General features: G+C 40.1%; 1 protein-coding gene across 7 annotated transcripts in view; it reads right to left on the reverse strand.

The window, feature by feature from the left end:
- MYO18A (myosin XVIIIA) overlaps positions 1-26,173 on the reverse strand; it is a 2,129,602-nt gene that overhangs the window by 1,227,246 nt on the left and 876,183 nt on the right. For all 7 annotated transcript variants that reach the window (XM_044054445.1, XM_044054444.1, XM_044054446.1 and 4 more), the window contains one exon: positions 6,461-6,548. In XM_044054445.1, the coding sequence (XP_043910380.1) occupies positions 6,461-6,548 (88 nt within the window). The remainder of the gene's footprint in view (positions 1-6,460; positions 6,549-26,173) is intronic.

A 26,173-nucleotide genomic window follows, 5' to 3' on the forward strand; every position in this document is an offset into this window, starting at 1 on the left:
GATACAAACACAAAGCCGGAATGCAAACTTCACCCCTCTCCCCCCCTAAAGGAGAGATAACTATCCCAGCCGAGTGTAGCCTCCTGGACATCTCAAATGCGCAGGTGAAAGCTGCTCTCTCTAAAGCTAAAAACACAGCATCAATGGGACCGGATGGTGTCCCCGGCTGTGTGCTACACGAGCTAAATGAGGAATTAAACCCGCACATAAGGCAGCTGTTTAATCTCAGCCTTACCACAGGATACGTGCCCAAGGAGTGGCGTACGGCAACTGTGGTCCCACTCCACAAAGGTGGCGCCTCTACGGACCCTGGTAATTACCGCCCCATAAGCTTAACAAGTCTAGTCTGCAAAGCTATGGAGAGGATCATAATGGAGCTCATAAACAAAGATATAGGGGACTTGCAGACATTGGACCCGACCCAGTTTGGCTTTGTCAAGGGAAGATCATGCCTTTTGAACTTGGTCGACTTCTTGGAAATAGTCACCAAGGCCATTGATGAGGAAAGGCAGTCCATACAGCCTACCTTGACCTTGCAAAGGCTTTCGACACAATACCCCACTCGGGTATTGTAGAAAAACTTACCAGCTTAAATGTAAACCCATATGTCACAAGATGGGTTGCAAACTGGCTTAAGGACAGAACCCACAGGGTTAGAGTTGCTGGCGCTGTGTCAGACTCCAAGCCGGTCACAAGTGGTGTCCCACAGGGCTCGGTCCTTGGCCCCCTATTGTTTGGCATCTACTTCACAGAAGTACAGGCCAACATGGGAGGACTTTGGCTGACAAAGTTTGCAGTTGACTGCAAACTGGGCGCCATAGTGGAAAGTGCATCGGACACGGATATCCTTCAGAAGGGACTCACTGAAACAGATAGCTGGTGCCAGAGCCATGGCCTGAAGTTAAACGCCAAAAAATGTATAGGCATACCCTTCGGGAAAAACAAGGTAACCCCAAGATACCATATAGGTGGCAATCCACTAAGCACAGAAGAGGTTATCAGGGACCTGGGGACCCAGGTTGACAGTGGCCTTTCTTTTGACACTCACATTGCTAAAGTGGTTAGAAAGACCTTCTACATTGCCCACCTGATCATGAAGGGATTCACATCCAGATCTAGTGAGGTCATTGTTCCCCTGTACTCTTCACTTATCAGACCAATGATCGAGTACAATGCCCCATTCGGGATGTATCTCACCCGACATCTGCAGCAATTGGAGAGACCCCAAAAGTTCCTCACCAAAAGGATAAAGGGACTCCAAAATCTGTCATATGCTGCCAGATTGAAGAAACTCCAGCTCTATTCAGTCGCATACCGTCTGCTCAGAGGTGACATGTGCCTGCCATACAAGGCCATGTCCAACCCGGAATTAATGGGCATGCTCCACCTCAAAAAATCCAAATCCACCAAAACCACTAGAGCAAGCGACTTAAACCTTAGCACGGATATAAATAGGACGTGCTGGAGGGATAGATTTATCACTCAGAGACTCCCTATGCTGTGGAATAAAATCCCGGTCCATGTGAGGCAGAGCACCTCGCTGACTCTGTTCAAGAGAAATCTAGACCTGTGGATGGGAGATCGTAGGTTTACCCCGGGAATCATCTCTGGGTCACTGCTGGACAGAGGCACAACAAACTAATGGGCACAGTATTTTTTCATATAAGGGGTGGCGTAAGCCACAATAATTTGGGCTAGGCTTATAAATGCCTTAGGGCAGATAGCCTAGTATAAACCTATGAACCTATGAACCTAATACCAGTGATCCAGGCTTAATATGACCAGCTCTTGCATAGTAAGGCTTCCAACGAAGACACAGCAGGATCACAGGGTTGAAATAAAGTTCTAGTACTGACACAGCCTTTGTGGTTAATGACACGGAAAACCCCATTTAACAGAAATTTTACTTTTAAGCCATATTGAAATGCTATGTTCCTTGGTAAATGTAAATCTGCAGGGCTAATTAAACAAAAAAATAGTAACTCATTAAAAAAAATCAACAAGTGAGCCATACTTCTCAAGTGTCTAAACTTTTGTTCATATTTTTCATCTGTTCTGCATAAAATCTATTGTTTTCTAGCAAATCAATGACGACTGAACTCACTAAATAATGACCGGCAGAGTTTCAGACTTCATGTGCTTCAAAAATGCATGTTAATTGCAAAACCTGCTACTCCAGCAACTTTCTATAAGAGCATTATTTAAAATCTGTCCCTATTTTGAAGCCTTTGTCCTCTACCCCCCAACAATTATTTTTGGCTTTATCCAGATTTCTTACTCTAAAGAGGTTGGAGAGGTATAAAGTGAGCAGTGGACAGGTGCTAGTTGTAAACTATGGCTCAACTATTCACAAAGATTCATAAATAAAAGAACAAGGATGACTTGAGACCCAGCAAAGGCGACAAAGTAGCACTATCATAAAAAATTTACACGTGTTACACCAACTTTAATTTTTACTCAACTAAGAATGCAATCTCTCTTTATAGAAATACATTATATCAGCCACACATATTTGTGAATTCCTCTTATGTTTTTTGAGGGGGGAGAGCTTTTTCTCCTCCCTCTGCATCATCTTACAGTCCTCAACTCAGTGCCCTATGTGAATCACTGGCCATCTCCTTACCTCCAGAATTCCACAGATAGGGCTGAGGTCAGCTCAGATTTTAAGGACATCCTGGGGTCAAGCTTTTTTTTATCTATCCCATTACCTCCCCTCCCTCATGATTTCTGTGGTAAAATCCAAGGGGTGGGCATGCAAAAGGGATGTGCATTGTATTGACTCTTCTCTGCAACAGCTTATCCACGTCACCAACCCTATCCATCCTTTGGACCACACCTCCCAACTGCAACATCCTCAGCCTCCATCACGGATCATTGCAGGAGATGCCCACAGAACAGCCCTCCCCTCCATGGATTGCAACCCCCATCCCTCTCTGCTGCTCCAAAAGTTGCCTGAGCCACTAACTGAACCGGATCAGCTGGGCCATAGTCAGGGTTTTACCCCCTTTATGCCACTGGGGCAGCATAATTCCTTCAATACTTTGATTTCACAACATTTGTAGGAATGCTGTTTGCAATTACATTCATCCTTTGCCATCACTTTGAAAAAAAAATGCACCCTAATATTTTTTTTGAGCTACCTACCCTCTGGTTCATATTATACTCCCTTCTTCTAATAGATATTTTTCCTAAAAGTCGCTATTTTCCTGGGGCCTGCCAATTCCACTTGTGCTACTTCAAAATTTCCATCATTCATGTAGCTATGACCCAAACCATTATTTTTGATACACCACTACAATACAGGTTGGGAGCTCTTCTTTACAAGCACAGTGTGAAAACTGCAAAGTGGCAAACTTGCGGAAATGCTAGCAAGTTTTCAGACATTTGCTTGGTCTTACATTTCTGGCTAGGCTGCAACTGCAATATGCTACTTATTACCTTCAACAGGAGGTGGAGGGGTGCAGGAATCAGACAAATTAATAAGATTCTTTTTTACCTCCTAATGACGCTTGCTTTCTTAAACTTATTAACCAGCAGCATGCATTTAGTGCGATGGCCTTCTTTCAGGAAGTGAACTGGATTTTAGGTTTAAGTTATGATGTTTGCAGGTACAGGCTGCAGGAACTAAAATGAGGCTTGAGGGATGTTGCCTATATAAAGATTATTAGCATATATGTGCACCATTCTGCCTAGTTTGCCAATCTGACCAAGCAACCTTTTATATGTACCTATGCAGACATAATGTGCATACAAGCAGAATGTGAAGACAACCTGTTTTAAAATCCAGATGAGTTACTGGAAATATTCTAGTAGAAGGATATGCCCATTTATAAGCAATCAAAGGTAATAATGACCTTAGCTCATAATCCTGTGACAAAATGCAAAACAAAATAATAAAACAAGTGTGGCAGTACAAAGGGAGGGCAACATAATGAAGAGAGACTAGTTTGAGGTTCATTCTGCTTATTGGTTAAGGGCAAATTCTCCTCCCATCCCACCTGCACAGGACTCTGCCACGTGACTTCACTACCTGTGCCCGATAGCTAGGCATCCCCAGGTGGGCAACAGTCCTATTACCCGTTCATTCCAGACTGAAGAATCTCACTTACCCATACATCCCATCTGCCAAGGATAAGGTTGTAGGGAGTGAGACAGCCAGCAGGTTCTGTGCAGCAGCTTGCCTCTGAAACTGCTTTCCCTCAGCAACCCTCATAAGCTGCAAAGCATTTTCCATCTCCTTGAGGAAGACTGCATGGCTCCATATAGACACTAGTCCCTGGACTGCTCTGTGCATACTTCTGCACTGTTTATGGTAGGCTGTTTTCATTAGGCTCTCTCCTCCCAGGATGGGCATGCCAACAGTGGCCATTCACTTTCATCCTTCCCTACCTCTCCCCTCCAGTGCCTGTCCTAGTAATTGAACACAGGTCAACTGGGTTGTAGTCAGGGCGTCAATCCTCTGTGCCACATGATTGGCAGCTAAGGCCAAGACTTTATTTTACTCACTCTATTTATTTTCTTATTTATCCTGTTATCTGGCAGATGTGTAAGATACTTTATGAATCTTACCTACACATCTGTATTACCACCCAGTGTACAATTATATTCAGTAACAAAGGTTTAACACACAAAAACATACCTCTCAAGTGTACCTCATTACGAGGAACATTACTCACTTTGTGTCTTAAAAAGTCCATGTTCCTCAAAGTTCCACATTGAAAGGGTCTGCCACTCATTTAGTGTTAGGATTTTTTTTTAGCTAATATCCATGGTAAATAGTATTGAATCATATTAAAGCATCAAAAGAACTTTTTATAAGTATAAAGTACCTTATTTTAAACATCTGTGAGCTTTGTAACTGAAGTTGTTAGTAAGTGTTCTACATTTTGCCCATTTGTTCCACATTATGAGAAGTAATGTTCCTCATTTTAGAGATGGAAGGTTGAGAGCTATGCACAAAAATGTACACATTAAACAGATTCACTTCTTAATTTTGAAATACCAAAATCCCGAGGTTCAAAATATTGAATTCAGAACCTCGAGATCTTGGAATCGAGAAAATTAAGACCTCCCCCCAAAAAAAGCAGTCAACACATCACAAAACAAGTTTTTGCAGGGAGGCAAGCCCCCCTGCACCTCCCCACCCCCCCTGCTACTTAAATATACCAACTCTGAGATCACACTACAGCGAGGAAAAGGGAAATCTCCCGTTGTTCCACACTGTATGCCAATCTCCATTTAGGATTTCGAAGTTTTAAAACTTCAATCATATGATCTTCCATCATATGAATTTCGAAGTTTTAAGCTACGAAATTCTGGAGGGGACCCCATTAAACAACGTGTAAGTCAAATCCAACAGTCCTGTGTGGAACGAGTCAACCAACAGCCTCATTAACCACAGAATAAATTTGCTAAGTATCAAGAAATAGATTACTGTGCTTATGAAACTGAAATATTAATATGACATAACCTCTTATACATAGAAAGATAATAGACCCAGTCCATGCAAGTGATGTTTTAAGAAAACAGGTGATGATTTTCAACAGATAAAACTGACCATTCTTTATCCAAGTAAATATGTTTAACCACAATGAACTAAAAGTCTCACTGTGCAGAAGGATGGAGCATTAACGGTCAGGCACTAAAGGCTCAATAAGCAAACTCAGGTGTTGGAGAACTAGGTTAGAGAGACGGGAATGAGCAGCCAGAGATGGCTTGCACAACCTGGGGTGGTTGGCAGTTAAGCCTGATGTTTTAAGTGCCACCAGGTGGAGGCCAGATGCTGTACTAACAAGCATTTCCCAGAAGACAGGTGATTTAGCCTGTCCAGTAACAAGGAAGCAGTGTAAGTGGAGGTCAGTATGTGGAAGCACACACTATGGTGCAGTAGTGCAGGCCTTAATCTGGCTGTACACTTATCAACTACAGAGGAAAAATTACTCAAGTCTGCCTGGATGACAGTCTTCTGGCAGTCAGCTCAACCAAACTATGGTTCTATTACTATAGGGAAATAAAAGGGGCCATCAGTCAGAGAAGGGGGGGGGGTTGAAAGTCAGAAGGAAAGAATGAAAAGGACACAGTAAAAAAAAAAAAAATGGGTACCCAGTGGCATGTGTAGTGAATATGTTGTAAACAAAAGTTCATCACTTTCACTGGTTATAATGAATCACGTGTATTTTCAACAGATCAATACAAAGGCATGTCACATTCTCAGCCTCATTGTTCTTTTCTAGAAATCCATTTTAAGTGTAATAAATCACTTAAATGTGTGCATTCAAATAATTTAATGCATTTATCAGAGATTTAATAAGGGCACCCAGAAACTCGCATCATAATGCCCTTACAATGGACATTAAACTCTTTAGTGCAGTCCCAGACACTATTTGAGAAATGTGGCATAGGGTCTAGATATTTATGTTTTAAGCATGCTCAAGAAGACATAAAAGAAACCGGACCTTACCCAACGAGAAGCCATCCTTATGGACCAGCCACACTTTATCGGTTTCATACCAGGCCTGCTCTGCAGCAATTTGCTCCTCTGTTTTCACCTGAAAAAAGTGCACAAACAGAACAGTTATTTAACCATGTCTAGGGCAGCTTCCTAAATACACATGATTATGGTACCCCTAGGAAGCTGAACATACTCCTAGATGATAAAACCTAAACACTAGCAGGTGTATACAACATACAAATAAGAACATACATAGAACAACTGCACATACATTAAAGCCTTGGATATAGCCATGGTTCAGCTCAGTTTAACAATTATTTTAAAAACACACAGCAATAAATATAAGCAAAATAATCATGTTGAAAAATACATGAATGAAGACAAGATGGAAAAAATTATTAATACTGTGTAACAACAAATTACCTTATCCAGGCTAAATTGACTCTAGCATGTGGACGTTCATTTCGAATGTGGATGTCTCTCTTTTTTTTTTTTTAAATTTCACCATCTCAAATGTAGTTTTTAAGATACGTGTTGTATTTCTACTATAGTTGGCCTTTATTAGAAATAGTGAATATTGTATAAATGATTACATGCATGTTTTTACATCATTAATAAAATGAACACCAGGATTATGTCCAAAGTTTTAATATAGCACACAGCCATCATACATTTTCTATTATTCATGTAGCTAATTTTCAGATTACATATATATACATGCACATACGCTGGCAAACAAAGCAATAAAACATCCTGACACTTACTGACCAAAAAAAAAACTGGGAAAATTATTAGACAGTTCTGGGGTCAACTGGATTAATATTAATATAGTCTTTCACATGGAAAAATTACAATGCTTTTTACTGTACAATGATTTTACTGCAAAGTGTAGCTGCTAATACGGAAGTATCTAATTAGGGCTGTTAGTTAAAAAATAAACTTTCATTTTCACGTGGCTTCCAATGTTAAGGATGAATTTCAAAAATAGCTATTGAACTCAAAGCTCTCATCTAATGTACCCTAGAAGATGAAGCTAGTTTGGTTTATGCTACTGAGGTTATCCCCCCAGTCATAGCTGTGTGTCTGCATTAGTATAAATTGAACCATGGGAGACACACTGGGTTCATGACATGGCTGCCAAGACACTATGAGTTAAACAGGGTAGGAACGTGCCCTGTTGAAAGGAATGGGGTCTGAGTTTGCTGCTTCTCAATTAACTTGTAACAGAGTGTTAAACACCATTAATGAAGGATGGTACAGAATTAGCAAATGAAGTGCCAACCTTCATTAATGTCTAAATTTAACTTATAAACTAACAGCGGGGAAGTAAATTCAGTCCTAATCATTCAGACGGGCATGTTCTTGTGCTTTCCCTGGCTAAACAATACAGCACAGGGCATGCCAGCAAATGTTATTAGATAATCAGGAAGCTTGGCTCAGGCTCAAATTATAAGCATATTTTAATATAGCTACAGTACACAGAAAATACAGTAAACACACCAAATCAACTACAACTGGCTTAACCATCTAGGGAATGCAAATCAGACTGCCATGTAGAGAAAGTATTATCTTAAACTGATTTTACTGCAAACTAACATTACTTGAAAATATTCAACGTTGTTAGGGTGATCTGACTTCACAAAGCTATCAGAACAACAACCAGTGCTGTGCGGGAAGAGAGCACTACAGTACCACGCAGTACTAAAGCTGGGAAGTCTCATCAATGGAGTAACAAGACAGAAACATCTGTCACTTAGCAGTGGACTGTGACAAAAAAGGCCTGACAAGAGATTCTGACACTATTCTGACACCATGACAGGACCGGGCAGAAAGCTAAGAGAAAGCAATGCCAAATTAGGCCAAAAGTGGCATTTTGTTTCTCTTTACTTATTTTTTTTTTTAAGTTTATATTGTATTTGCTAACCAAAGTAGAACATTGATCCACATGGACTGTTTTCAAACTCAGACCTAGAGCACTGTCCAAGTAAGTGACTTGCTCAGAGTCACAGAGTAGGGAAAATGGAAGCTGATGGTCTAGAACCCAGTACTACAGGAAGCAGATCACTAACAGCACATAGCCTTAATCTTCTGTGCAATCACAACAGCAACAGAAGGAAGAAAATAAGCAAATAAATGGGACAATACCTGGTAACAATCTGAGTGAAAACCACTTCTCTACAATTGCCATAAACTTTTAAACAAAATAAACATTATTTGTCACATTTTATAAGCAGGGTCAACTCATTTCTGTTCAGATTAGGGGAAATAAAGACTGTGCAAAGTAGAACTACCCAACTAGATAAAAAATCAGTAACTGTTTTATGATTGCCCGTTATCTGTCGTATAAAGCAAGGCAATGAATGACGACAATAGAAAAGGCAATGTCAGTCACTGCAAAACAGAAGTATCTGTTGATCAAAATGCATGTGCCCTGCTGATATTGTAACTGCTGGCATTGGGTTGAGCCTGCCATACAACAGCAGAATTCCAACAAATGAAAATTGAAAATGAGAAGGGCCAATCACCGGCAGAAGAGATTGCACCATACATGAAGACTGTAACATGCCATGGGTGCGACACTAATAAAGCTGCTTTCTTATTTAAAGAAATGAATGTTATCTATGGTACACTTTTTCATGAGTTAGAATATCAAGGTAAGCTGCAGAAAGATTTCTTGTAATGAATCATTACTAATAACCAAGAAACTCTGGCCGACACAAAAAGAAACATGATTTCACACAAAGAATGTAAACTGCAACTCACAATCATAGGAAACCAACAGCCTACTGGAAACATGTACATACACAACTACTACCACCATTAAATCAAGAAATAAGTTGTACATAATAAATTCATTAGGTGTTATGTTCACAGTAAAATAACTTAAAAATAAATATGATGGAACCATCATGACAGGAGGTGATTTAAATGAACTCATGAGAAGCAGCAGTGCACACACTAATCCTCAGACAGGTCACAGAGGTGATTTCTGTTAGGAAACCACTTCTAGAATAAAACTGTGAAAGTACCAAAATATTACCCAGCCCATGCTTAGAAACAAAGATGTCTCCGTCACATCTCAGACATGGTATCCTGTCGGTGAAGGAAAGAATAATGGAAGGGTTCTAATGCGTAGACTGTAGACTCAGGACTGACTTGTTAGCTGCACTACATAGGAACCATCTGAAAACAGTATCCATCAAAGAGGGTCATGACTGGGGTTGCCAGCTTTTCAGATGCCCACAGTGGGACATTTCTTATTAATGCATAACATTTTGTGAGTCAAGTTACTGCCTCAACCAGTGAAAAAGACCTGCTTCGCTCTGTCACCAAAACGAAGAACCACTACTGTACAATTTTTTCTTGCCTCTATTGTTTTATATCACAGTAAGGTGTTCCAAAGACAGTTATCACAACTTCCTTCAACATTTAAGAGAAAGCTATAAAATTATTTTGTACTAAAACAACAGGACATTTGCACTTTATATTTTTCTGCCCAGGACACAATAAATGTACTGCAGGATGAAAGGTGCAAGAATTCAAAATGGCACTAACCCAAACAGTGCAAGTAAAAAAAAAATGGCAACAGCCTGGCTTAAGCAAAGATGGAACCTTGAGATGGTTCTTCATGCAGGCAAAAAGTACTACATTTTGAGTTCACCCAGTTAGCTACTTGCCCAGTGGGATTTACAAAAGTTAAGGGAAAACACAAATTATTTTTCTACAGAAGGCTAAGGAAGAAAGAATTAGGTTGCAGATTAACAAGGATTTATAGCAGATCACCCTCTATCTGTTATAACAGCATATGCTCCTGTAAAAATGAATATGCATTTATGGGAAGTCTCACCTAAATCAGTATTTGTGCAGACATTTGCCAGATCTTTCTGCATCCAGATTTTACTACTTTATGTTAGTATAGAGAAATAACCTGTTGAATTTCAACCATTTATGTACAGTCTTGTAAGCCCTAAAATGGGCACAGAACAAGGAGATTTAGTGTGTACAATCTTCACAAAGGAAAACATTATCTTCCCCTTATTTTTGTAAATAAAATGACTGGGCACGGTCTTCATAATATTAAGGTCTATTCCATACCTCTCAAATGCTCAGATTTTTGCAGAATATCCAGGTTTTTGCCTAATCGTTTTGGTGTGTTGCTCATAAAATATGCAGTTTTCTGGAAAATCATTAACGATTGAATTCATTAATGACATATTTAAGTTTCAGACTTCATATCCTTCAGAAAACATATATTAAATCAAAACCTGCTATTCTAGCAACGGTCTAAGTTTAAGAGCAACATTTAAAATCTGTCCCTATTTTGGGCCGTTATCCTCCATAAATTTTGGCTTTGCCCAGATTTCTTGTGCTGACAGGTTGAGAGATATGAACATGGTAGTTAACTACAGAAACTTCCTACACCTATTGCATGTAATAATTCTTGCACTTGTCAGTTTTAATCCAAAGTGTAATTTACTTTATACCTGAACTCTTAAAAGGCTGTCAACACTCCTAACAAGACCAAACAGGAAGCCTGACAAAGAGGATATGGTGATTACCTAATCCGAAGGCCTTAGGGTAAGGAAGACAAACAATCTTCATTGAGTATTATCTCAGAACATGGTCATTAATGCTAAGGACAGAATTTATAAAACTTGTTTTGTTTGTCAAAATCCGAGTCTAGCAGTTGCAATACAGCATGAAGGAGGGTGACCACCATGCTCATTTTAAAAACAGAGAAAACGGACTAAGGCACATGAAAAAGGGACTAGGCATCATGTTTCAGGAAATGAGGCCAAGGAGTATCACTACAATTCTTACTGATAACTCAGAAATCAGAAGATGCTCTGTCAATACAAAGTAGAACTGTTGGAGGAACCATCTTGAAATTAAGGTCTGACATGTCACTCACTCTTCCTGTCAGTACACTATTGGGCTCAGCTAGGTACAGGACTTTATGGTTTAAAGCATCATTAGTCTGACTGGGTGCAGAATTTAATCTTACATTTCTTGAAAGACTTGTTAAGCTCTGCACAATTTCTGATCTTTGTGAAAAAATATGTAAGGTGTTTTTGAAGAAAGACTCTACAGTTTCTCTTTGCAGAAGTAATGGCTACTGAGAAGAATGTTTTCCATTAAAGGAATTTTAAATCAGTTTTAGTTGAAGGTTCAAAAGGTTTATGAGTTAGACTTTGTAGCACAACTGTCAGATCCCAAGGTGGTGAGGGATCATTTGATGGAGGTCTAAGAAGAAAAATACCTTTCGGAAAACCTTTGCATAATTTGGACAAAGCCAACAAATAATTTCTTTCCACTGTGTGAAAATTAGAAATTGCTGCCAGTTGAAGTTTAATTATAGAGAAACTTGCTCCTCCTTTAAAAATTGAAGAATCACAGAAACTGGAACAGAGAAAGGGTCAAGCTGATTATTCAAAGCCTCTACTTGCTCTTGTATACTTTTATTCTTGGTAGATTCTTTTTGAGGAGCCAAAATAATATAACGTACAGAGGAAGACAGCCTGGGCTGGTAACCATTACAGAAGTGGAGAAATCATGAGGTTAGTTTGAGGGCCTGTATGTTGGGATGTTGGATCCCTGATGGGCGAGAAAGGAGATCCAGAAATGCCGCCAGTATCCATGGAGGATAGTGAAGGTGAGACCATAGGAAGGAGAACCATACTTGTCAAGGCAGAAAGGGGCAATGAGGATTACTGAGCTCTTCAGCCAACTTACTTTCTGCAGAAATTAGGGAATCAAGGGGAAAGGGGGATAAGTATAAAAAAGATCTGATGGCCATCAAGGGGAGAGGGGGGAAAAGTATAAAGAAGACCCAATGGCTAAATGTGGACTAGATCATCTTTCGGTGACTCCCCCTGAGGGGGGATAAGAACAAAGTACCTGCTGCACTTGTTGTGGGGAGTTGCAAAGAGGTTCCAGCAAAGTTGGCCCCAATGATGGAAGATCATTTCTGCCACAGACTGAAAGACTACTCGTGAGGCATCAAAATGGATCTGCTTAGTTTGTCCGCTAGTATGTTGGTTTTCCTCGGAATGTGCATTGAAATTAGAAAGCAGTCTGATGATCTCGCCCATTCCCACACTCTCATGGCCTCTCCATTTGTTGATGTACCACGCTACAGACATGTTGGTGGTTTGAAATGCAACAGTCCCTAGAGGGACAGCATCCTGAAATGCCTGCAACCCAACTAGAACTGCTCTCATCTCTAGTACAGTGATATGCAAATTGGTCTCTAGGGGGTACCACATGCCTGGATCATTCTTCCCAAGAAATGTCATCCCACCCCAGTTGTGAAGCGTCCGTGGTAACTCTGGCCATTGTTGCTAGTAGAACAAAAGGTCGGCCTAGATGAATAGCATCTGATTGGATCCACCAGTGCATGTGTTGTTTGCAAACTGATACAGGCTGAAGCAAAATGGACCACTGCACAGCTACAGTCCATTGGAGAACACGCATAAAGAAACGTGCCAAAGGAAGTAATATAACAGCTGCTGCCATGGAACCTAGTGCTTGAAGTACTGATCTTGCTAAAGGAGATGGAAAAAAAAAAGATGAGCCTGACTTCTGATAGTGGAAATGCAGTGAGGAGGTGGACATGCTACCTGTACTGTTGTATCCAGAAGTGTACCAATAAACTCCAGGATCTGGAATGGTGTTCAGTTTAATTTACCACAGTTACTGTTATACCTAATGAGCTGCAAATCTGCAGCAAATAGTCCCTGGCATACAGAAGGGGATGCTTGAAAGGGGTGGTGAGGAGCCAGTCCTTTAGATATGGAAACACTATGAAACCTTTTAGTCTCAAGTGACCTGCCACCACTACCATATATTTGGTAAACACCCTGGGGGCTGTGGTGAGCCCAAAGGGCAGGGCTCTGAATTGAAAATTACTGGCTCCCAGCCAAAAGCATAAGTGTCTTCGGGAGTGTCTGTCTATTTTGATATGATAGTATGCGTCCTGAAGATCTATTGAGCACATCCAATCATCCTTGTGAAGGAAGGGTAGGATGGACTGTACTGTGACCATTCAGAACTTTGATTTCTTCACATATTGATTCAAATTGCTTTGATCCAAAATGGGTCGAGGTCCCCTGTTTTTTTGGGCACTAAAAGAATGAATAAGTTCCAAATCCTATTTGATCTGGCAGGGCTTTTTGGGTGCCTTTTTTCTAGCAGCTTTAGGATTTCTTGTGCTGCTACCTTCCTTTGAATGGGTGGAACATAGGGAAGCTTCTTTCCTTTGGAGGAAGGAGGTAGGAAAAATGGTATGCAATAACCTCTGGATACTATTCTTAGCAGCCATGACTCTTGTGTTTTATTTGCCCAACCATCTGCGTGCAAGGACAATTGTCCCAGACTGCCTCCAGAGTTGGCAGCACGTTAGGAGTGCTGGAAGGGTCTGTCTGGAAAAGAATCCCTGAAACCTTAATTCTATAAGCCTTCTCTGCCTTTAGGGCAACATCTTCCGTTAGAATTTCTCTCTCTGCTTCTTTCCTCTGGAGGAAGGAGGTAGGAAAAATGGTATGCATATAACCTCTGGATATTATTCTTAGCAGCCATGAATCTTGTAATATATTTGTCCAGGTGTCTAGGTGCAAGGACAATCGTCCCCGACTGCCTCCAGAGTTGGACAGTTGGGCAGCACTTCAGCAGCACTGGAAGGGTCTGTCTGGAAAAGAATCCCTGAAACCCTAATTCTACAGGCCTCCTCTCCCTCTAGGGTGAAGTCTTCCATTAGAATTTCCTTCTCTGCCTCTGGAGGAATCATCATCATGTGGGTCTTGGAAAGGTTCCTGAGATTTTTGGAACCACATCTTCTTACTGCCCCTCTTTTTCCTGGAAAAGGTTTGTTGAAGGGTAGAAAACTTGATTCCCATGGCAGACAGAGTCTTTCCATCTTGTTTGCTATGAGTAAGAGTCACTCTTACTAAGGCCCCAAAGAGGTGTCATCAATGGGCCACTGATAAAGAACATTTTAAAAGTTCCATAGCCGCATCCAGGCATGTCTTCTTATGGCAATGCCTGAACCAGCTACATGTGAGGTACCTCCAGCTGTGAGAGAGATCAACCTCATCAATGCATTTGATATGGATAATAGAGTAGACAGTTGCGACAATGTCCTTTTGAAATACTCTGCAAACATGGACTCAGGAGTGTTTGACAGCTCTTTCGTCAAATCTCACTGAAGTCTAGTAAAGTGTGCCAGGTAGTCTAGTGACCTCAGGACAAAAGTTGCCAAGGCAAAGACTTCCTTTCCAAATCTGTCCAATGTTCTAGACTCTATGTTTGGCAGATGGACAGATCATCTTCATTTTGCTAGCTCTTTCTTGGTGGCTGCCACCACTGCCATAACATCAACTGGGACTCTTCTGCTCCAGTGAGGTCCGTCTGTTAGCGGGGATAAAAATTTACTGGGTCTTTTTGGGATCGGTTCAATGATATCCGGTTCCTATCCAAATCCGGTGGAAAACCAAATAAATAAGTTCATCCACTGGGGATAGTAACCCAAGACGCAGATGGGGCAGAACCAAAAGCTCCAAAAATACAGATTCTCCTGGAGAGGGATTTTGAGATGAACATCCAGCTTTTTATTTTAGGATTTCTAAAACAGCTCCAAAGGAGATGTCAGCCGGTGTTGATCTGGGGTATCCTTCTCCATCAAAATTGGTATCCTCTGTGAGCGACTCCATTGTGGAGTCAATGTGTCTCCTTTTGCGTGTTCTCTTCCGATGTACCTCCTCTGTGTGATGTTCAGGTGAGGTGTCAGAAGAAAGAAGTTGTTCCTCTACTGCAACCAGTCAGACACTTATTGAAACTCCTGTCCCTGTGGAGTAGGTCGAGGCAGGACTACTCAAGGATATATTCAGAGATGAAGAAACTTTCCTCGAATCCCACTCTGGACCTCTCGGGGATTTCAAATCCTGGAACTCCAAAATCACTGGATGGATCAGCAAAGGAGATAGAATGGTCCTGGATGTAGTAGGCATACTCACGGATTCGACAAGGGATAGAGCTGGTAAGACTACCATCTGGATCTGTGTTCTGAAAAATTTTCGCATCATCCACATCTGTTGCCGATAAACTTTTGGAGGGCCTAGAAGAACTTGTGGACGGGGGCTTATAGTGTTTTTTAGGAGTCTAAAACAAATGAAAAGGCAGGGTAGGCAATATGGGTTCAAAATGAAATTCTGAAGTAAGACTCCTGTGAGATGTAGTAGACTTCGGATCCAATGACTTACGATCCAGTGGTGGTGGTGTAAGGGATGCTAAGATAACAGGAGCTGAAACCTTTGGATCCGAGGATTGGGTCTTCGGTTCTGAAGATGTAAGATCTGAAATTTTTCTTGTTTTTATGGTATCTCCGATGAAGACCTTGGGGACGTCAGCAGAGAGAGTTTCTTATGCTCCAGGGAGCTAACTTTCTAGATTTGATTGGGGGTTGAGTCCCAGAAGTACTGGTAGCTGGTAGTAGACCTTTCAATACAACTTTGTTTCTCCTACCTACCAAGATCCTAGGGTTGAAAGTAGAGCATATGGAACAAGAAGTGTCCAAATGCCTGGGTCCAAGGCAGTACACGCACTCCTTGTGGACATCTGAATAGGGGATTTTATGCCCACAAGAGGTACAGGTTTTAAATCCTGTAGGTTTATCCAACACGGCAGATAACCAATAAACGGTAACAAAATAACTATTTTTTTTTAACAAAGGAGAAAAAAGACAGAGAGAAAGGAAAAAAGGGGTAAATATTTTAATTACCAATTATGGTAATTGAACAGAATTACCCTATGTAATAAAAGGGTAAACAGAACTAGCAGCAATGGTAACAGAGATTTACTGTTTAGAAAAATAGTACAGATTACTAACTCAAGCGAAAAAACTAAAAGGGAGGTTATACAGATTAAGATAAATTTTAACAATAGAAAAAAAAAGTTTCAGATAAGAACCTGCATATTTTCGCAATGGGAGCAAATGAGATCTGAGGTAATGTGATGGAATAGTATGTTATGGGTACAAGGAAGAGCTTGAGAGCTGGAGCCAAAGTCTGGAATATGCGTCCTAGTCAGATCCAAGGATTGGATCCAAACCCATGGGTTGAGGAAGAATGAAAAGAGCAACATCAGATTTATGGAACTGAGCAAGTTATAGAAACTTCCAAATTGACTTGGGGTATTTTTATTATTGTTCAGAAAGACATCTTCAACAATTGTTTTATCTAGCAAGTGACAACATAAATATAGCTCTCCTAGCATAATAATGTAATTTCTGTTTGCAAACAACTGCTGCACACTCTGTCCTACTCTTTGAACAGTACTTGGGTATGCCTGACTTGCTAAAAGAAGATAAGTGAGGAACCCAATGAATAACTCGCATTCTACCACAGTGCACAGAATGGATTAGTTTTCAGCCTTAACTTCTCATTAAACCAGCAAATTACATAGTGAGAATTTCTATATAATTCGACACCTTCAAGCTGCAAAGAATAAACCATATGCAACATAATGGGAAGGGTGGTGCAGTCAGTGAAACTGACAGCAGCTCTGCTGCAAAACCCAAGAGAGGTTTTTGTGGGTTAACATATCTCAGGGATGGGTCAATAACATGGGTGACAAAGTAGTTACTCTGCCTTACATTCTCTATCTAGTGGTCATTTAACTTAAAGGATGCAAAGTACATAATCATAACAGGGTTTCTATTGAAGCAGAAATAGTCAAACTTGTCAACAGCTGTGTGTTGCCTTTCATGTAACAATGCAATATCTACACATATTCATCAGATGTGCAAAATATATAAGTTGATAAGAGCAATATTTAAAGTGTCTCTGTTGTTCTGCATGCCCCCCTACTATGTCTTTTTTTCCAGAAACTGTACGCCAAGCCAGGACCTGTTATTCTAGCAACTTTATAAATTTATAAGAGCAATATTTAAAGTGTCTGTGCTGCTTGCCCCCCTAGTACGTCTCGGAGAGTAATTGTCATTTTTTTTAGAGAAACTGAATGCCAAGACAGATCCTGTTATTCTAGCAATATTTCTAAGGTTATAAGAGCAATATTTAAAGTGTCTGTTTGTGCTGATTGTCCCCCTAGTATGTCTCGGAGAGTAGCTGCCATTTTTTTTTAGAGAAAGTGAATGCCAACACAGATCCTGTTCTAGCAATATTTCTAAGGTTATAGGAGCAATATTTAAAGTGTCTCTCTAATATGTCTGTTTAGAAAATGTAGTAAATCTGATTTTTATTTTTGTAAAGTGCTGTTTCATTTACTTATGGTGTGGTTATGGGATTTGCAGATTATCAAATAAAGGTTTTGGATCTGGGAAGTGTGTTTTATTGAATTTTACAGATGTTCTACCATGATCCATGGCAATGGCATGTTTCACGCAGTGTGAAAATAGGGTGCTCCACATTTTGACCATTTGTCACACATTGTTAGGGTCTGTGCTCCACATTGGCCTCTTAACAGGTTGAGACCTATGGGTAAGTGCACATTTTCATGTTTGGTAGATTCAGATTTAGACTGTGTTATTGATGGCATCTCTTGTGTTTGGTTTCATTACTGGAGAACTTTCAGTGGACTGTATATATTTGATGTAATTCTAGTTTCCATGTTGCATGGTTTATATAGTGTGCTTTGTGCTATAAGTTTTTTTACAGGTTACTAGTTTTCCTGCACTCTGAATGTGCAGTAATTTCAGTGTGTGTTTGTGTTAATGGAGGAGTGATGAGGGAAAGGTGGTTCACACAGCCTATCTTGACCTTGCCACGGCGTTTGACACCATCCCCCATTCTAGAATTATAGCTAAACTCACTAAACTAGGTATAAATCCCTACGTCACAAGATGGGTTACCAACTGGCTCACTGACAGAACCCACACTGCAAAAGTTGCAGACTCCAAATCTGACTTTAAATCAGTGACAAGTGGAGTACTACAGGGTTCAGTCCTGGGACCTCTCCTGTTTGGTATCTACTTCTCTGAAGTACAGGCTAACACAGAAGGCCTCTGCCTAATGAAGTTCACAGATGACTGAAAACTAGGAGCCATAGTCGAGTCCCCAAATGATGTGGACATCCTACAGAAGGGCCTCACTGAGACAGATGCCTGGTGTCAGAGAAATGCCTCAAGCTCAATGCCAAAAAAGTGCATTGTCATCCCCTTTGGTAAAAACTCTGTACCCATGAACTACCACATAAATGGCAGTCTACTTAACGCCGAATGTGTGATAAGAGACCTTGGGACCCAGGTGGACAGTAGTCTCTCCTTTGATAATCACATCGCCACAGTAGTCAGGAAATCCTTCTATGTGGCACACCTCATCACAAAAAGGGTTCTCATCCAGGAAAAACGAGGTCATTGTTCCCCTCTACTCTGCACTCATTAGACCCATTATAGAGTACAACGCCCCTTTTGGGATGTACCTCACAAGACATCTGCAGCAGCTGGAAAGGCCACAGAAGTATCTCACAAAGAGGATTACTGGCCTCAAACAGATGCCCTACACTGACCGTCTCAAAAGACTAAAGCTTTACTCTGTAGCATATCGCCTATTCTGTGGTGATCTCTGCCTAACATATAAAGCTATGTTAAACCCAGAGCTGTTGGACATGCTACACCTAAAGAAATCCCAATCCCTCCGAGCTACATGGTCTAGGGACCTAAACCTTGTCACCACAATAAACAGGACATGCTGGAGGGATAGATTCCTGTCCCAGAGACTTCCTATACTCTGGAACAAGCTACCCATCTATGTCAAGCAAAGTTCCTCATTAGCACTCTTCAAGAAAAATCTTGATGAGTGGAAGGTAAATGGGAAATACACCCCGGGGATCACTTCTGTGGCTCTGCTCAACAGGGCCACAGGAAATTAACTTTCTTGGGTGGCGTAAGCCAGGGGACCTTGTTGGCTAGGCTTACTTAGGCCGATAGCCTAGTACCTACCTATGAACCTATGAACCTATGAACTGTTCTCTTAAGTAATGACACAGTTCTGTAAGTACAATGGGACTGTTTTCACATACTGCTTCATATCAACAACTACATTATCTCATCTAGGAATGGAAATTACTCTGAGTAGTTGTAAGCAACTTAGTTAAAAAAACTTTGTCAGGAAAACACAAACCACCAAGGAGTGCTGAACCAAAAGTGCTACACTTGTCCTCTTCATCTGGACTGCTGATTTGGGAAGACTCTAACTTCCAGAGAAAGCTAACCTAGGACTATATTACCTTCATTTTTGTTTTAGCTTATGGAACTGATCAAATATGGAAGCAGTAAACCTATTTACAGGGGTACTGGCAAGAACTATGACAGCCTGCTTTCTCACAGTTTGTTTGCGTCTTTCGGCTTTTCCCGGTTAGGGGTCGCCACAGCGGAACTCCGGTCCGCTAATGATTGGCAGTTGATTTTTATGCACCGGCTTGCCAGGCCTGACGCACAACCTTCAACGAAGGTACACCCATTCACGCATGTCTCCACGCAGAAGATGCTCTAGCTGAGAATCGAACCGGACAGCGTCTTACTGTGAGGCCACAACGCTACAAGCAAGCAAAATATTTGCTATCTGCCCATGTGCCATTTACTGCTACTGAATGTTTCTACAGACTTAGTGCAAGTTAGGTGACCGTATCCTTTTAAAAAGTTGGGAATAAAGTTATTCAGATGCAGTTAGAGGTTGCCAACTATTTAAAATATTTTTTTTTCATCCCTGCACAATAAAGTACTTGCTTGTATAATCCAGGTGTTCTTTTTCATGTTTTTGTTTGATTTACTACTATATACTTAAAAATATAATATAATGTTATATAATAATACTATATAACAATATAATATACAATATATTGTGGCTGGTGTTTAATTTAAAAGGGTAACACAGTATTGGTGTGACTGCTGGCAGAGTCTCTTTTTGAAGCAAGACATTTTAGTTATAAGCTACTAATTTAATATACTGGTTGGCTCAATGGAAGACTATACAATTAACGAGACCCTGGTGTCAGATTGGTCGGCCTGTTGGCAGCTTGCACCAAGATAAAAGAAAAGGGGACTGACACTGCTGAGGTATCAGTACCCCTCCAGAGAAATAGTGTGTGCATGTATGAAAATATTTTAATTATGTTTCAGTTATTGCCAGTAAGACACTGGAAGGCAATGAACTTAGACAAAGGTGGGTGAAATCTTAGTGAACCAGTGTCAGTACAACTTCATTCTGCAGTTATACAGTGTACAGCTTATTTGGGTGTGGTAGCTGTTGGGCTTAACCTAAAGCAACAGTACACATTTGCTGTATGCTAAAGCCAATCACCCTTTATGTGTTATTTGGTGGTGAGCACTGTGGATTATGAGATTGTAGACACTGAACATTGCATATAAACTGGTACCAGTGGTACAGGATTTAAGGCTCATAGCCCTGCATTGGAGATAGTTTATTGTATATCCACACTGCTATAAACCAGCTAAGTTTAAATCGACTGTCACAGCTTTGGCATGAAAAAGTGTGACAATCCTTGCAGCCACAAGGCAAAAATACGTACGTATATCTGCACAGCAGCTATTTTATTTTTTAGTCAGAGTAGTTGATAAACAAAGAAGATAAGTAATGAAAAATATTCCAAGTTGTCAGTGACACAAATGATTACCTGTTTGAAGATGGAAAACATAATAATTGCCTTATATGCAGCTGAAGTCCAATCCACTGGATGTGGAGACAGACAGGTAGGAACTGTAGTGGAGCAAAAGGACCACCCACTGTCATCAGATAACCATAGAAGACAACTTAAATTAGAGAGACTAAAGCTGGTGCTGAAGGTGAGACGTCTCACAGTAACCAACAGAATGAAACAGCCCAAAGCACAGCCCAAAGCACAAACAAGGGGAAGAAGCAAGAAGAAGCTGCTGAGGGGAAGAAGGACCGACTGCATGTTAAGAGAATTCATAACACTTTTCTAACTGCATGTGAGTATTAGGAGTGAAAACAAAACCCTGGAAGCTAACATTAGTACTAAATTGTTTCTCAGTATAAACATGGGGATAACCGATAGTTCTCTATGTACTGTACACATTTTAATTATGGCTAACTAAAAGACTGTAATCAGAAGCAAACTGACCAACGGTAATCAAAAAGGTTGTTAGCTCTTTTGCTTATGGGTAAATCTTTGCATGCAGTCACTGACTGTGTTGATTATAACTGTAAAGAATGCTCTTTTTGAATGTTTTAAGCTCAGACATGAAACTTAACAGAAACATTTTGGAGAGTAGGAGAAAAAAATAGAATTTAGTGTCAGTGAACTCATTGCAGAAATAAACACTTTCATAGGTATGTGAATGTATGCCTGGTTATTGCTAATGAAATGCTGGATGACCTTAAGGATAAGGAAATAAACACTTTGTACTTGGCCTAAAGATATAAAGATCTGGCTGACACATTGAGAATCATTAAGAATGTGCCTCAGCTGAAAAAATGAGTAAAAAGGGTGACTTCTATTTAGAAGTAGTGCACAAGTGCCCAACAATGGTTCGTCTAGAAATACACACCAATTTAATGGAATGCATGGGCAGTTCCAGTGTATACTAAAGTCTTGAAGTTAGACTTTCCACTTTAACCTAGTAGGACATGTATGTTTCAATTTTCCAGAGCGATAAGATAGGACATAGAAACCACTGAAAAACTAACCGAGATGTCACAAATGCAGTGTTGGGTTACCTTGAAACTGCAGTTGCTCCCAATTATCACAAGAGATTGCCAACAACTGTACTATTGTACTAAACTGACTCCTCAGTATAAAGGCGGTAATTGGTTGAAAACAAAAAAAATACTGGTAAGAGGGATACTACATCAGACATAACTACGGTCAACCCTGCACTTGTTTTAGAAAAGCATTACTTATTCAGGCAAGTCCACTGTAGTTAGGGCCATCAAAGGGACACCTTTTCAGGTTCCACTGGCGAGAGTACATTTGGACCTCAAAGAAGGGTAAGAAGACAAGCAGGTGGCTGTTGACATTCCAGTAGCTGCCCTGGTAGGAAATTACTCTGATGATGCAATACTTTCTGTACCTTCAATTACATGCAACCAGGCATGGAGACAAGCAAGCAGGGAAGACAACAGGGGTGAGACCCACCCACTACCAACACCTCTATTTGAAACTGGCAATGTGATTACTTCAGAAAAAGAGCTGGGTAACAGCAGCAAGCATGAATCAAAGCTGTAGCTGCCAAAAAGTGCTGGAGTTTGTTTGGAAGGGGCTACATCAGGTAAAAAGAGTTGGTAGCAATAAGACAAAATCTGAGCCACAGCTGTCAAAAGACATTAGATGCCCAGTCACTAGCACACATTTGACAGATAACAGGAACATCAAATGGCCTGTCAGCCAATCAAAAGAAATCTCTCAGTACTCTGAATGGAAGGTATTTTTCTCTCCAAATGAGCATATACAGAATCATGTTCATGCATTCAACATAAACCAATGAAGAGGCAGCTGGCTGCGTTGATAATTGCAACACTTTGTTAGCTATCCAGTTACCTGTATGCGAATACATTTCCACTTAGGACTTAGAGGTCAGTACCTGAGTGGTATATGTAAAGAGCAGGAGGGACTTTTATATATAGAATGTGTGATTTTGACTTCCAAGATGGCTGCACATTGAGTAACAGCTTAACTCTAGCTTTCCCAGTGTGAAAACAAACTAAACAGAGAAGGCCAGTAGACTTGTGTGTTTATGGATAAATTTCAGTAACCGGCTAGTAAGTGTACTGCCTGGATGCCAGGAAAAAATACAGAACATCTGGGGGAAATCAGCTACAAAAAGTGAAGAAGAAACACTAACTGGGGAAAGTTCTGCAGCTGTTCAGCAAAGAGCAACACGACCTGAAAACATGGCTTCCAGTAACCTACAGGAAGACACAAGGCAACTGCCCACAGACCTGGTTAAAATAAACAAAACACTGATGGAGTATATCAACACAAACAACAAAAGGCTAGAAAAAATAGAAGAAGCTTTAAACAGATATTCAGATAAGGTGATAAAAGCTGCAAAAAAAAAAATCAGACGATGAAATGAAGAAAAAGCTGGCTGAATATGAGACTGCTCAGGAAGAGATGGCTCAAAAAATAATAGAATTAGAGAACACAGCACCTACATAAAACCTGAGATTTTCAGCTATACCAATGAAGCTGGAAGGAACAGACTATATTAATTTTATGAAAGCACAAACAACTGGACTGGTATTCCACAACTGGAATCGTTAGTTCAAGGACACATTGTGTATATGCTCCAAACCTTGCTATGAGAAAGCAACCTAGACCTTTAACAGTAAACATGCAAACTTACCAGCAGAAGGAGTTGATTCTGACAAAACTGTGGCAGGACGACAAAATACTAAAAGTGGGAGACAGCAGAGTGTTTGTGGAGAATTACTCATTGCACACCAGGCAGAAGAGGAGTAAATACATTCCACTATTCAGGGAATTTGGAAACACAGGAGTGAGATTTAAACTGCTGTACCCAGCTGACTTTAAGTTATTCTTCCTTGGAGGGACAAAATAATTTTTTGATGAAGTATATGCTAGGGAGGAAATACAAAAGTTTGTTCAAAGGAAACTGAGCTGTGAAACAGAAGGAGATTCTGCTTTGCATTCTTCTGGTAATAAAGAACACAAATAGACTGTACCTGTGAACTCTTTTCCATTGTTTTAATGGAAAATTCTGGAGAGAAGGAAAGGAGCATGAGAGATGACTAGAAGAATTAAAATTATATTGGAAAGGAAGCAGAGACAGGATCTGGGAGATGGAGATGAACAGTAATAAAACCAGTAACAATGCGGGATTACAATGCAATAATTCTATTTGTGAAATGTGACAGAACAAGAAAATCTGGAAATATACTTTTTCAGAATTTGTTGGTGTTGTGGGGGGCTCTAAAGTATATGCTCCACTTTATGTCATTAATGTTTGGAAAAATCCTTTGGAGAGCGGAAGAGAGGGGAGAAAGTAAACTACGTAAAGAAAACCTTTTTTCCTAGTAGTATGATTTTTGTGGTGTATGGTTTTCTTTGCATGCTATAAAGTAAAGTTTTCACAGTTATTTTTAATTTTAATAGGGACTGTAAATAGGTGCTGTTGTTTTTTCCCCTTTCTTTCTCCCTTCTTTCTTTCTCTTTGTTCAGTTTTAAGAAATGTAGGCACTGCAGTGTAAAAGGAAAAGCCATGTTAAAACAGCATGACACAATAAAAATTACTATGCTTTTTCTCATTCTTGTATAGGGGAATGACTGGATTAAGGACCTTAGATTGATTTAGTAACAGGTTTTAACAGAAAGCAAGTCAATGAAAAAGATTACTGAATATTATGAGGCTTTTTTTCTAGCAAATTAATGTATGCTTAGTAGCAATTCTTTAGCCTGCCCTCATGTCTTCATGTAAACATTGATAAAGAGAAATTAACGGTCTGTTTCTCATGTCTCCAAGGAGACAATCTGATAATGAGAAATTAGTTGTCTGATTCTAATGTCTCCATGGAGGCAATCTGATAAAGAGAAATTGGTTACAGTCTCTTGGAAAGTGACTGAGTGAAGGAAAAAAAGGAGCGAGAACTGGCTAGGAGATAATATTCTCTCAAAGCATTCAGGATTTTTTCCCAACTGGAATAGCTACAAAGATAAGACAAACCCAGTCAGCAATTAGTAGAAGCACAGCCTGCACCATGTGTCTTAGCATGGATAACCTTTCTTGTAGATTTACTCAGGTCTGTGTGTGTGGCTGTCAGTTTGGGACATTTGTTCCTATTATGAGGGTAACACTTCAACATCTGAAGATGTACATAGTTTTGTGTGTTAGTATTAAATTAATAGTTTTTTTGGGTGGGTTTTTTTTTTGTTTGAGGGCATTCAATAAAACAAAAAATGTTGTAAGATGTAACAAAGGCTCAACTCAAATGGATATGACAATAAACAACTACATAAAAGTTCAACCTGCCAAATAGTGTATGCATACAACACAGAAGCTGGAACTAGTCATTGAACAAAAAAGGTGTTAAACATGAAAGGTGGGAATAATAACTTTTTAATACAATGATGCCTTCTGCAATGTCAATGGTCTCACAGATCAATACAAAAAAGAAAAAACAGTGAACTATATTAAAAATGTAGAGTGCAAACAGCTATGTTACAGGAGACACATTAGGAAAGAACTGAACATGTGAATTTGCTAAAGAAAGGTTTTCAGGATGGTTATTCGAGTCTACGTTCTCCCATTGAAAAAATATTAAATTGAATGGCTGTACATTGAATGTTATTCAACAGACAACACTTTTAACGAGCAGGCATGTCTTTGAAAATAAAGTCATCGAATGGCCATAGTTGGCCAACATAAGGGAACCACAATCTACTACTAGCTTAATGGTAACTTAGCTTTAGCCCTTTCCCCAATTCAGTGCGACCTCGGAGTTAGTATATATAACTAGTGGGGGTGTGAGTGGCACAGCCCCCCACAACAGAAGAATTCAGTGAACACAGGACAATACTTATGTGGGGGGTGTCCTCTTTTCCCTTTGTTATTTGCATTATATTTAGAACCATCAGTAAAGAAAATAAAAGACTCAAATTCAAGGATATAATTGGTATGGTAGTAAAGAAAAGCTAGCTCTATTTGCAGAAGATGTAATTTTATACCAAACAAAACCAGAAAGACATTACAGTGTTGTGGAACATTTTAAG

This window comes from Protopterus annectens, chromosome 13.part0, assembly GCF_019279795.1.
Source record: "Protopterus annectens isolate FY-2018-M chromosome 13.part0, PAN1.0, whole genome shotgun sequence".
NCBI classification, from domain to species: domain Eukaryota; kingdom Metazoa; phylum Chordata; order Ceratodontiformes; family Protopteridae; genus Protopterus; species Protopterus annectens.